Raw genomic sequence first — 13,073 nt, 5'->3', positions numbered from 1 at the left:
GCTCCAAGCTGTCATACATACCATGTCAATATTTAACAGCTTTCACTGCTATTATACATATTGTAGTTATGAAGTCTCTGTACTGGCAACTGATTTGTGGAGCAACTAATGTTACTCCTGTCGTATCTGGCTGCAGATATGGGAAAGGTTGGCCTTTTGTTTGATTTTTTTTTTTCTATTGGCTGCCATTCTCAAACCCCTGTTCTGTTATACCAAAGTGTGATGAAAATTGAAACGTGTGTGTGTGCATACAAGAGTGCTCAGAACCACTTTTTGTATTAAATAAAACCTCAGCAGGAATTTCCTTGTGAAATAAGTATTTTTTTATATTTATTTATATGAATTAACAAGGCAACAGGAAAGTTCCACTGAGTTGTTTTTGTGCCTCCCTCTTCATCTAAATTCCAGAAAAGCTGTAGTCAGTGAAGTAATGAACAGCCACAGAACAATGATAAATCAGAGAACACCGATCATATTGCTTGAAAGTTTACAAAACAGTAACTCAAAACATGAATGCTGAAAGCAAACGGAGTCTAACTGTAGGAAATATGTTTCTGTTTCTCGCTCTCACTGCTCATATCTTCCCTTTCTCTATTCCTCTCTCTCATACAATCCATCTCCCCTCGTTCTCCTTCTAGTACTCTACCCTCTCTGTGTCATCGTCTCTCTCTCCCTCCCATTCACCCTCTGTAGTTAAATTATATTACTTTAAAAGATATGACCAAAAACTGACCATATATGCAGTAGGGTTTCATGACATTTTCTATAACAATCAACTCTCAGAAGGCCAATGCTAATTATCAAATACCCAGTAAAACCTCCAGAATTAATTCGATCCTTCGAGAGTTCAGCTTGGTTCACTTTAATAGTAAGGGTGAGAAAATGCGGATATCATTTTATTTTATTTATTTATTAATTTATTTCTGGGCACATGTTCTGAAACAACTTCAAATATAATCAAACTGCTTTAAAGGTTAAGTCACGTTCTCTCAATAATGAAACTGCAGTGATCCATTAGCAGCTCTTAAGAAGTGCTTAATGGTAAATGGCCATTTGCAAGCCGAAGAACACTTTTAAACATTCACAGTTGTCTTTAAAACTATTTAAGCTTTATCTTGCGCTCTCGCTCTCTCTCTCTCTCTCTCTCTCTCTCTCTCTCTCTCTCTCTCTCTCTCTCTTCACACTATTTTTACATGTGGACTGGACATTCAGATAAGAGCCTCATGAATTATTCACTGCTGTGTCATGCTGATTTGCATTGCGCTGTGAATAGGAAATGTGTTGATGGAGGTGCTGAGGGGTCGGTAATTGGCCCTTCCTGCTCAGAATAAAACAATCTCTGCCCTGATCAATCAACTCGAATACATAGTGTTCTGGCAGAGAGCATGTTTTGTCCTAAAAGAGGGAGGGGAGTGTCAATCATACAGAGCTGTGCTGAAAACCCACACTATTGGTCTATGGGCCAGATTTCCAGACTTGGATTTAAACAAACCTTGGACTAAATTGCAGAGCTTTATTTTTAAATCCTGGACTACATCTTCCTTTCAGTAGAAAATCACAATTCTATATGCTACATTGTCCAGGACTAGGTTTAATCCCTGTCTGGGAAACCACCCCTTATGTTGAAATCTTCCTCTGCATATATTAGATTGTATTCAGCCACAGGAACATTAGTGACATCAAGTACTTGTGCTGAATAGTTAGTTCTGGATTACTAATGCCACTCATCTTAAATAAATGGCCTTCCATCACTCCAAAGAGTGGAATACAGTCTTGACCTGAACTGGCTCTCTTAAATATAAGTTAAAAGATTTGACCCAGCATCAAAACAAATATTGATTTGCGTTCAGTTTGTCAGAAGAGAGAACATTGTATAATATCAAGATTTGCTAGCATTGAATATACACATTTGCACCGGTCACTTACTATATAGATGTGTGCTGCTACTGTACGCAGTGATCATAGTAGATAATGAAAATCAATACCCTTGCTGTATTCCCAGAGAGTTACAATTTGTGTGTGTGTGGTCTTCTTGTGTGCCCCACACTGTTAATGTGTGTCCTGATATGAACTGTGCACTGCACCACTGATCCAGCTCACTAGCCTCAATCAGCCTAAGGGCTGACCATTTCTCTCTCTCTCTCTCTCTCTCTCTCTCTCTCTCTCTCTCTCTCTGTGTGTGTGTGTGTGTGTGTGTGTGTTTGTGTGTATACGTGTGTGAGACTGCAGACTAAAAGCTAATTTTCAAACTGCAACAGGGTTGTCTCACTGGTTCAGATCATGTGACCCGGTCTAATGCCTCCTCTCCCCCTCTGTCCTCCCTGCCACAGAGCACACTTCCTGTTACTCTCAGCATGTTAAACCAGCTGCTCTCTCTCTTTCTCTTTCTCTCTCTCACTGTCTCACTCATCCTTTCTTTCTACTGCAATATTTTTTAAGTAGAAAGAGAATATCACTTTTTATAATTGGTTCAGACATATTGATAGTGTGACTAAACAAGACCATGACCAGATATATCAATATAGATTATATTTGCCTCTGTCCAGGGACACTGAATTGTTCGTTCATTTATTGTCTGTAACCGCTTATCCAGTTCGAGGTCATGGTGTCTGGAGCGTACCCAGAATCACTGGGCACAAGGCAACTGAATTGTTTTGTAGCTCAGAAGAAATTCTGTTAAATTGTTTCATAATAAAACCCTTCTGGAGTTTTCTAGCAATTTCTAGTCAGAATCTATAAACCAGCCATCATCATTATACCTTATATTTGCAAATAAAGATCATTTTTGTCACACTGTATTCTTTTTTCATCACACATCAGTGCTTTATACATGCAAGCCAAAACCCTCTCAGTTTGCAACTCTATATATATAATAGGTATTTTGTACAGTAGCTTTTCTGTTTGGACTGGAACAAACAGGCTAGCCTTAACCTCCCAAGGCACACCACTGAGCACCCATGAACCCAGATAGAGCACTGCTTGTCCATCCTTAAACCAGTTTTCATAGGCAATAACCACTGCCACTAACCATGAGCATTTCCCAAAATCTGCCATTCTGGGAATGCTTTGACCATCATGTTATGATCATCACAATGTGGACTTTGTCCAGTTGGCTCAGATCCTTAGGCTTGTACATTGTACCTGCTTTAAACACTTGAACTTCCAGAACTGACTATTCACTTGCTATCTAATATATACCGACCATTGACACATGGCTTTGTAATGAGCTCATTAGGGTTAATCACTTCAGTTGTCACTGGGTTTAATCTTGTGGCTGATCGCTGTATGCCTCCTTACCCATAATTACAATGAGAAAATCTTAAATCCCATTATTTTCAACCAAAGATTCTTTGTCATAATATGAAACAGACAGGAGCGGCATGGTGGCGCAGCAGGTAGTGTCGCAGTCACACAGCTCCAGGGGCCGGGAGGTTGTGGGTTCGGTTCCCGCTCCGGGTGACTGTCTGTGAGGAGTTGGTGTGTTCTCCCTGTGTCTGCGTGGGTTTCCTCCGGGTGCTCCGGTTTCCTCTCACAGTCCAAAAACACACGGTAGGTGGACTGGCGACTCAAAATTGTCAGTAGGTGTGAGTGAATGTGTGTGTGTTGCCCTGTGAAGGACTGGCGCCCCCTCCAGGGTGTGTATTTCCGCCTTGCGCTCAATGATTCCTGGTAGGCTCTGGACCCACCGAGACCCTGAACTGGATAAGCTGTTACAGATAATGAATGAATGAAACTGACACCTAGTGGCCTGAAATGAATGAAACTGACACCTAGTGGCCTGGATGTGTCAGAGATTCTTTACTAAACTTTTAAATTTTACTACACTTTACTAAATTTTAAAAATAGCTGCCGCCGTTATGAGCTTTTAGGGTTAGATTAATTCTTCTGATGATTTAGATATTGGACTGTTTGTTTATAGAATAATGTAAGCATAATAAAATATAATGTTCAGAAATATTGTTTTGAAAATAAAAGTGTTTTGTTTTCTCCTTTAAGCAAAAATAAATAAATAATACACCATAATATTTGACAATACTGCCCTAGTACTCCTGGAGGGAATTGTCTCCATATGTCCATCTCTCAGCCTGCTTGGCTGTTTGTTTTCCACACTCAGGTAGTATTTTTAGCCTCCTCCCTCCTGATGGTTCACGTAGCAGTGGGGGGAGAAGTAGAGGGTGAGGGAGATAGAGAAAATAGGTGAAAAAACAGACTCCCAACAGCTCATCAGCCAGCTCTAATTAGCCCTAGCATTAGGGGCTAATGCACTTCATAGTCTCTGCTAATGGCAGACTGTGATCAATGCAGCCACAAACCAGCTTAACAACAGTCTCTCAAGCTAGCTTTCCAGACTCTATATAAATAAACATAGTCTACAAAGAATTAATTAATAGAAATGTTAAAAACTAAACAATTTATCCTGGCTGAAGAAGCTCCTCAGTTACTGGTTCCAAACTGTAGCCCAAATACTTGACATTTCTCCAAACTTCATAGTCAACAAAAATAATGGCAAATAATACTAGACAAGTCTATCTATCTATCTATCTGAGTCTCTGTTTACAATTTTTAGTAAATGATATCTCAAAAATAATATGTAAACTGAGTTATAAAATGTATATGGTTAATATTTAATATTCTTTTATTCATTAATTGTCTGTAACCGCTTATGCACTTCAGGGTTACAGTGTGTCCGGAACCTACACGGAATCACTGGGCGCAAGGCAGGAATACACCCTGGAGGGGTGCCAGTCCTTCACAGGGTGACACACTCACACCTATGGATCGCCAATCCACCTACCAACAAGTGTTTTTGGACTGTGGGAGGAAACTGGAGCACCCGGAGGAAACCCACACAGATACGGGGAAAACACACCAAACTCCTCACAGACAGTCACCCAGAGTGGGACTCAAACCTACAACCCCCAGGTCCCTGGAGCAGTGTGACTGCGACACTACCTGCTGCACCACTGTGCCGCCCTAATATTTAATAGGTAAATAAAACCTCAGAGAAAAATTATTACAAAACAGCATATTCATCATGGTTGTGATGACACAGCCATTAGCACATTTTTATATATAACTGCCTATTAAGCCTACAGTACTTGCTAAAGTTATCAGAAGCACTATTATAGCAGATTGGAGTAGAATATATGTGGATCATTATTATATATTGTTCTGTTCTTGCCAACGAGCAGCGAATCATTACAGCATGCAAAACAACAGTCAAGATGTGAATTTATACTTTTCAATATCTCTGAGTATTTTCAATATCTCTGAAGATTTCTGAAAATAATTTAATTTGAGCACATTACAGCTCATACATCTGAGCACTGGTAATTTATCCTACATATTACAGCAAAGGCATAGCAAGACAAACAACCAGGTTCATTTGAACTTGATACATATTTTATGTAAAATTGATATCCTGCTGGATTTACGGAGGCGACACGGTGGTGCAGCAGGTAGTGTCGCAGTCACACAGCTTCAGGGACCTGGAGGTTGTGGATTCAAGTCCCACTCTGGGTGACTGTGTGTGAGGAGTCCAAACACACACGTTGGTAGGTGGATTGGCGAATCAAAAATGTCAATAGATGTAAGTGCATGTGTGTCGCCCTGTGAAGGACTAGCACCCCTCCAGGGTGTGTTCCTGTCTTGCACCCAATGATTCCGGGTAGGCTCCTGACCCACCGCGACCTTGAATTGGATAAGTGGTTTTAGACAATGAATGAATGAATGCTGGATATGCTGAGGGTGTGCAAGTAGTGTAGTAAATTTATAGCCAATTTTGGTTATACACAGACGATTTCTTGAAACACGCAAAAAATTCATCCAATCAGGAAACACTGATTAGGACTTCTGGAGCTGAATTAAATGCCTGATGTTTGGATTAGCCACTGGATTCAACATATTTAGATTTCTAAATGAGTGAGAATTTGTGAGAAGTACATTACAAGTTCTAGATAAATACAAGTTCTGGTAAATAAACCACTGACCAAGACTTTGAGTAAAAGCCTGATCACTCTCTTTACTGAAGGAGTCTCTGTTAAACAAGATAATATCTATAAGCTTGAAAAAAAACAGGGACTGTTCTTTTTACATTCCTCAAATTTTAATGTTTAATGTAGAAAGCCCAAAAAGTTCATTACTGAATCATATTTAATCATGAGCTTAATGTGTACCATACTGTTTTTATAAATGTTAGGAGAGATGTTTTTAGTCTGGCACCTACACTAGTAGAACACACTAGTGTGATGCAGTTTAAATTGTTCTCTTTACTCACATTTTTATTTGTAAATTAAAGGGTGAATTGGCTTCTTTCATCTCTACTCAACCTTTCCCTGAACACCAGGCCAGAGAGAGAGAGAGAGAACAGAGGACAGAGCAATGCAGAGGTGAAAAGCAAGAGTGCCTCAGGGTAAAAAGTGTGTGTGTGGGGGGGGACCTAAACAAATCCTTACATAACCGGAATTGCTACATGTGACACTACATTAATGGAAGCACCAAAGCAGAATGCATGTGAAGCCATTGCATCTACACAATTCTCCTGATGAGGAGTCAGTATTCACAGAATACTGCAGTCCCCACATGTCAATTGTCACAGATGTAGGAGACAAACACTAATGAGAAATCATAGATATAATGTGCTGTCTGCCCCTACGTAATTGACTTATGCATTAGGGTGGGTGCGTGTGTGTATGTTTGAATGTGTGTATGCGAGTGTGCATGCTACTGTGCCTGCTGCATGTGTGTGTGATGTCTTAGTCTGGGAGTAATTGATTATGACAGAGAGATAGAGAGAGAGAGAGAAGGACAGCCAGAAATTGTGGGAGATAACAATGGCTGGCACTTTGTCTTCAAGGCTGTGAATCTATTGCTAAATAACCACCGCTGCATCTTCTACCTCTGCGTCTTTCAGTCTGAGTCAAAAGGATATTGCTGTTGGTTTAAATTTGTATAAATTATTTGCTCCTGAGCAAAACTGCCCCTTACTTGGAGAGCATACTGAAAGGAACTTTTACTAGTATGTTTAAGCGTTTGAAAGCAACTACACTGATGATGATAGAAAATGCTCTTTTGCAAGAAAGTCTGAATTCTAGAAATGGTTTAGAAATTTTAATTGCATGCCTTCATGTTACATGGTCCTTGGGGCCAGAAATGCAAAACATGCCTTCCCCTCTTTATTTGGATTAAATAATAAAATGCAAGTGATCAAGATGCCACGTGTATGTATTTTGCTGAGTCGCCGCTCACAAAATACCTGCCTTTTAACATGATTTCCATAACCAACATTTATATCACAATGAACAAACATTCATTCATTCGTTATCTGTAACCGCTTATCCAGTTCAGGGTCACAGTGGGTCCAGAGCCTACCTGGAATAATTGGGCGCAAGGCAGGAATACACCCTGGAGGGCACACAGGGCATCACACACACATTCACTACACCTACAGACACTTTTAAATCGCCAATCCACCTACCAATGTGTGTTTTTGGACCATGGGAGGAAACTGGAGCACCCGGAGGAAACACACACAGACACAGGGAGAACACACCAAACTCCTCACAGGCAGTCACCCAGAGTGGGAATCGAACCTACAACCTCCAGGCCCCTGGAGCTGTGTGACTGCAACACTACCTGCTGCTCCACCATGAACAAACAGAAATTTTAAAAGGCCACTGCTATTGCTCTTGCCAGCTTTTATTTACTTTTCTTGAAGGTTCCTAATATTTTCTTTGACCTAAGCACTTTTTCAACAATTATTCAGCAACATTTTTCAGCTATTTGTTAAAAGTGTTTTTCTATTGTGTTCATTTGTATTGTGGCAGTTATACTCAATATTTCGAGATCAATCAGACTTCACTTGTACTGTACTTTTAAATTATAAGCATGACCCTTTTTTCAGCCTTCACTGCTCGCTAGCAGCTCAACAGAGAATCAGAAGACTGCAGATGCAGAGAGAGAACAGTGTTGTACTTTTTTATTATAAATGTAAGAGGTGTTTTTTTTTTTCTATTTCATGGCAGAATGGCCACCAGGGGCCTTGTAGACTTGTAGGCTACCTGATTAACTAACAGTATGCCCAGCTGTTAGTGAGTTAGTGATAAATGTAAGAGGAATATGTGTTGAATTTTAGCATCATCTGGCATCTATTTAAAAAGGGGAGAGAAAGTGTGTGCGGCCATGTGTGTTGGTTTAAGTTTACTTGTAAGCAATACAAAGCAAGGCTTCAGTTCTTCCCTGCTGAGTAGAGGGGCTGATATAAATACACACTATAATCTCTCACACACCCCATGCCTATGACAACTTATGTTGCCAGTACACACACTCTCACGTTTGATTTCATGCCTTGTGGGGACATTGCATTCGTTTATATTAATTTGATGGAGACTTATTTTATCTTTAACAATAGCAACTAATTTGCATAACCCTTATCCTAACTTTACTTAAAATTATTTTCCACATAAAATGTTATTATTTATATTACAGGGACCTAATTTAAATAGATTGTGGTCCCCACAATGATGAAACAGATCTCACACACACACACACACACATCAGTGATTCACATTAGTGACACAATTGATTGTTTGTTACAATGAATTTATGGACATGTACCATCTAACAAAAGCAGTAGCAAAAGGTGACAATTAGAGGACGATTATGAAAATAATGCCCAGTAATGAGAGAGAGAGAGAGAGAGAGAGAGGGAGAGAGATGCTAGATGAGGAGGTGAAACTGTGTGGAGATATATTCCAGCAAGCTGGGTGTGCATGTAATGTAGAGTAGCACAGTGCTGGAACTGGGTTTTTTATGACTACTCCTCATCTCATGACTAATATATACATATATGCGATATATACATACATGTGAGTATGCGTGAACAGCTACATGAGTCTAAAGTCACGATGCTCAGTGCCAAGCATTGGCAAAATATGTATCCTGTTCCCCTGCTGTAGACCAGTGGAACTGTGTTGAAATGTCAGAGAACAATTTTATACTTTTGGGACGAGTTTGGGACAACATCAGTACCTGACACCACTTGTACACATATGGTTCAATGCAATCAAATCCTCACAGCAATGTTCTTATATTAAGTCTAAAATCATTTCAGAAGAGTTTTTACTGCAGTGGGATAGTGGGTGGGTGGGACAATCTACCTTCTATTACCTTCAATTTCAAAAGAAACGTTAGATGAGCAGGTCTCCACACATACACACTTGTGTATATAATTTTGCCATGTATTTCACTCTGTTGTCACTTGCTATACTTTTTGTTTCATTGTTACTCTGTTTTTGACACTGTTCCTACTGTCAATTTAAGAGAGAAAGATAGCTGTTGAATATTTAAAATGTAATCAAATTTATTTAAACTTCACTAATAAATGACACTTTGAAATCATCTACATCCAGAGATATATTCTGAGTAACATGTACACATTCTCAAATTTTATATCTGGATGTAGATTATTTCATTTCCTGCAAATATTGTAAGTGTATTTCAAAATCAAATTTCCACAGAATAGTACAGTCTTCTACAAATCCCTTTACTACTAACTTAATCATCCCCACACATTACACTGAAAGTGTCCCATTCATCTATTTTTGACACACACACTCTGGATAAATGGGCTCTGGAGGCAACTCACCAAGTCTTTCGATGTGCCCAGCCTCTTGAGGCCGTCCAGGGGCAGCAGGTCAGCTGAGTCCTTGTGTGTGAACTGCGTGGCCTGCTTCAGCCGCCTTTGCTGGTGAATGATGGCTTTGTCCCTAAGGTCCACCTCCCTTTTCTTGGATTCACTCATGGTCCACTCTTGGTCAAAGCAAGCAAAGACTGCTCCCAAGCAAGACTATAGCTGGAGAGCTTCCTTCAATGGCAAGAAGCAGTTACACTGTGACCCTGGAGCTCAGAGAGGCTAAAACACACTCTCATTCAGATGTGTATCCCAGAGCACAAGAGGGAGGTCAAGAAGATTTACTCTCAATGAGAGAGCAAAAAGTAATATATTCCTGCTTTAGTGATTTTCTATAAGAATAAGCAACAATTAATGCAGTTCTGGTTCCTAGATGCACGGTGCAGTCTTGGTTTGTAGGAGGATGCTCCTGACGGCACGATTCCTCTCCGTAGTGTGATCAGTCATGTGCAGTGGTCAACCTGGAGGTCATATCGTATGCTGTTAAAGAAGGCTTGTCCAAGGCTAAGCTTCAACTCTCTGCTTTTCTGTCTGGCTCTCTGGAACGCTCACTGTCCTTGTAGTGCTGCAGAGAGGCAAGCTGTGTGTTCTGTTCCCTCCCTCTCCTCTCTTCTCTCTCCCTCTCCCTCTCTCTCTCTCTCTCTCTCTCTGTGTGTCACACACACACACACTCCACCTCTCTCTTTCTTTTCCTGCAAACTCCACTTCTCTGTCTCTAACACCCATATACTCACAATCTCACAATTTCCTTCCACCTCTCTCTCTTCCTCCCCACCTCACACAAAATACCCCCCACCTACTTTACTCATTTGCTTCCACCTCCCCCTTCTCTCTTTCACTGTAACCTACGACTTCCCCCTTATCTCTCGTTCTACCTCTCAAAGTGACTCTTCTCTTTAGGTCTCATTAATGTATGCTGAATGCATGCCCTTCCACTAATGTCCTTCATGTATCTAACACACACACATACACACACAAACACATTTTAAAAAGGGGGTGACACACATCTTTTCTCTCCCTCTCTCTCTTTCTGTTTATATGTATGTGTGTGGGTGTGTATGTGTGATTCCTTGATCTGAACCCCACACCTGTACTTCACAAAAAACAGAGCTTTTGTAAAAAGCGTTTTACAGAATCAGTGCCATTTTTATTGTTTGGTTTGTGTTTTTTTTTTTTTTTTTTGGTAAAATAAACACACTCCCACAAGGTAGATGTATTAGTATAATCTGCTATCTATGTGAAAGCCTGATTTAAAATAATAAAGTAGTGAAATACTAATTTATGTTTTTAATGGTATATGTTAATGAGTGCCCTGTGAAGGACTGGCGCCCCCTCCAGGGTGTATTCCCACCTTGCGGCCAATGATTCCAGGTAGGCTCTGGACCCACCGCCCCTGAACTGGATAAGCGGTTACAGATAATGAATTAATGAATGTTAATAAGAGTGAGCTTCACTAATTTGATATATATATATATATATATATATATGTATATGTGTGTGTGTAATTTGAGTAATACCACCTGTATTACAGAAATAAAAAAGTGGCTTTACAAAGTGGGTTATATGTTGGTGGTTTTTTTTGCCATCTTTGGTAACTCAAGGAAATATATTAATTTAATAATACTCATATAGTCATCACAGAGTGTGTATAGTAAAGAAGTTGAAACTGAGAGATGAGCATCTACCATTCCTCCCACCTGGGGAGCCCTGTTGAGCCAGATGAATGTAGTTAACAGTGCCATGCTAAACACAAATCCATCTGTGGTCTCACAGTCCAGTCTGTCAGTATTTGAACAGTAATACAACTTTGTTTATGTCTGCAGCACATTCGGTTTAAAATGAAACAACGAGTGTGTAGTACAAACTGTGAGGTTCATTTAGAAGTTATTACAGCAAGACCTGCTTGTTTTGGACCTGCTTTTCATCTTTCTGTAAGTGAACAAGTCAGTGGGACTCATGTTAATTAATAAACTTAGACCACTGAAGATTATTCTATGTATTAGCCTTAAGAAACACTGTATTTTTGTCCGACTGCATGCAACTCAGTGGTAAAGGAACTTAAGGTAATATTTTCACTTTAAAATTACAGCTTCAAAATCATGTTGATGCTCGACTGAGCTGTAACAAGGAGATCAGAGGTTCTGTTGTTGCTACCCTGGGTTTCAGCACTGCAGAAACAGTACTATGCAGCTAAACACCTCCACCCTCTCTTGATTTCAGGACAGTGCTTTAAAAGTGACATGCATGATTTAATTAAAAAAACTTATAAAATCCTGAAGATGTTTCCTCACCATTTGCCGCTCTCCAGGCTGTTTGCGTGCTTGAATCTGGCCTAATGTGCTGATTAAGCCCTGGTGTCAGTAAATGTTTTTAGACAACAAAGAGCCCTCCAAACATTGAAAAGCACTAATCGAGGTGAGGATTGCTCTATAGATTGGTAATGTTGACATATTTTTGCTGTAAATGGAACTGACTCTAAATTCAGAAGAGTGCTAACTTCATGGAATTAGAAAACAAGAGTGAGCTGTTAAAAAACTATACAACTTTCATTCTAACAGTGAAAAAAAAAACCACTTACAGACAGGTTAAACATCAGCCATGTACAAGCAACAGTTGTTTCCCCCATGAACCATGCCATTCCACCTTATAAGCAGCAGAGCTTATTCTTGTTCTTCTGCTAATATAATATCTTTTAAACCACACACATCTTTAGCCAATGTCCTTATGTTCACACAGCAGGTGCTTGAAGCAGTCAAAAACTCAGTTCCTCAATTCACCACAAAGTGTAATGGTTCCTGATTATTTTGTGGCGACCTTCTGCTCTTGCGCAGAATTCCATTAATTTATCAGCAACGTGTGCACCTTAAATTAGCTGCATTCAATGATTAGGCAAGTGTCCGAATACTTTGGACATATACGATATTTTGACTTCCCATTTACAGATTTTAATTTGAAGGAGTTTTATGATGATGTTACAGCGCCCCTATGTGGCCAGATAGTATTCTGTGAGGACGTAATAAGTAGCTGCATTTCTAGACAAAATGTTATTGTCTTCTATATATATATTCTACAAATTAATTCTGTTCGTGTATTTTCTTTACTGAGATATTAGCTGCAAAGCAGTCACAGTTGTGGAAGAAGAACTGAAAAATGTTATCTGAGTAAAAGATCCTCCTACATTTTGCTGTGGTGAAAAAGTGTTAAGTATCAAAAGCAGAAGCTGCAGAATTTTTTAACACCTCATAACACACAGTCTCTCTATGACGAGTCCACAGAGAGGCCAAAGCTGCAAAACTTCATTTCAGGAAGGAAAAAGTAATATACTGCATATACAAACAGAGAACAGTCTGTTTACATCTTCCATATCACCAGAGGGAAATTG

At 39.7% G+C, this 13,073-nt stretch overlaps 1 protein-coding gene across 3 annotated transcripts in view; it reads right to left on the bottom strand.

Annotated features, from left to right (window-relative positions):
• Positions 1 to 12,392, bottom strand: part of nrip2 (nuclear receptor interacting protein 2) — a 41,396-nt gene extending 29,004 nt beyond the window's left edge. The window contains exons 1-2 of one of the 3 annotated variants that reach the window (XM_066669834.1): positions 12,270 to 12,392; positions 9,647 to 10,152 (exon numbers count right to left, since the gene is read on the bottom strand). In XM_066669834.1, coding sequence (XP_066525931.1) covers positions 9,647 to 9,802 — 156 coding nt within the window. In that variant the 5' untranslated portion in view covers positions 9,803 to 10,152; positions 12,270 to 12,392. Of the gene's footprint in view, positions 1 to 9,646; positions 10,238 to 12,269 lie in introns of those variants that run through there. The other 2 variants (XM_066669835.1, XM_066669833.1) reach the window with 2 other exon arrangements.
• Positions 12,393 to 13,073: the final 681 nt, after the last annotated feature.

The sequence above is a fragment of the Hoplias malabaricus genome, chromosome 4, assembly GCF_029633855.1.
Source record: "Hoplias malabaricus isolate fHopMal1 chromosome 4, fHopMal1.hap1, whole genome shotgun sequence".
Lineage (NCBI taxonomy): Eukaryota > Metazoa > Chordata > Actinopteri > Characiformes > Erythrinidae > Hoplias > Hoplias malabaricus.
This window is presented reverse-complemented; position numbering and strand designations above follow the sequence as displayed.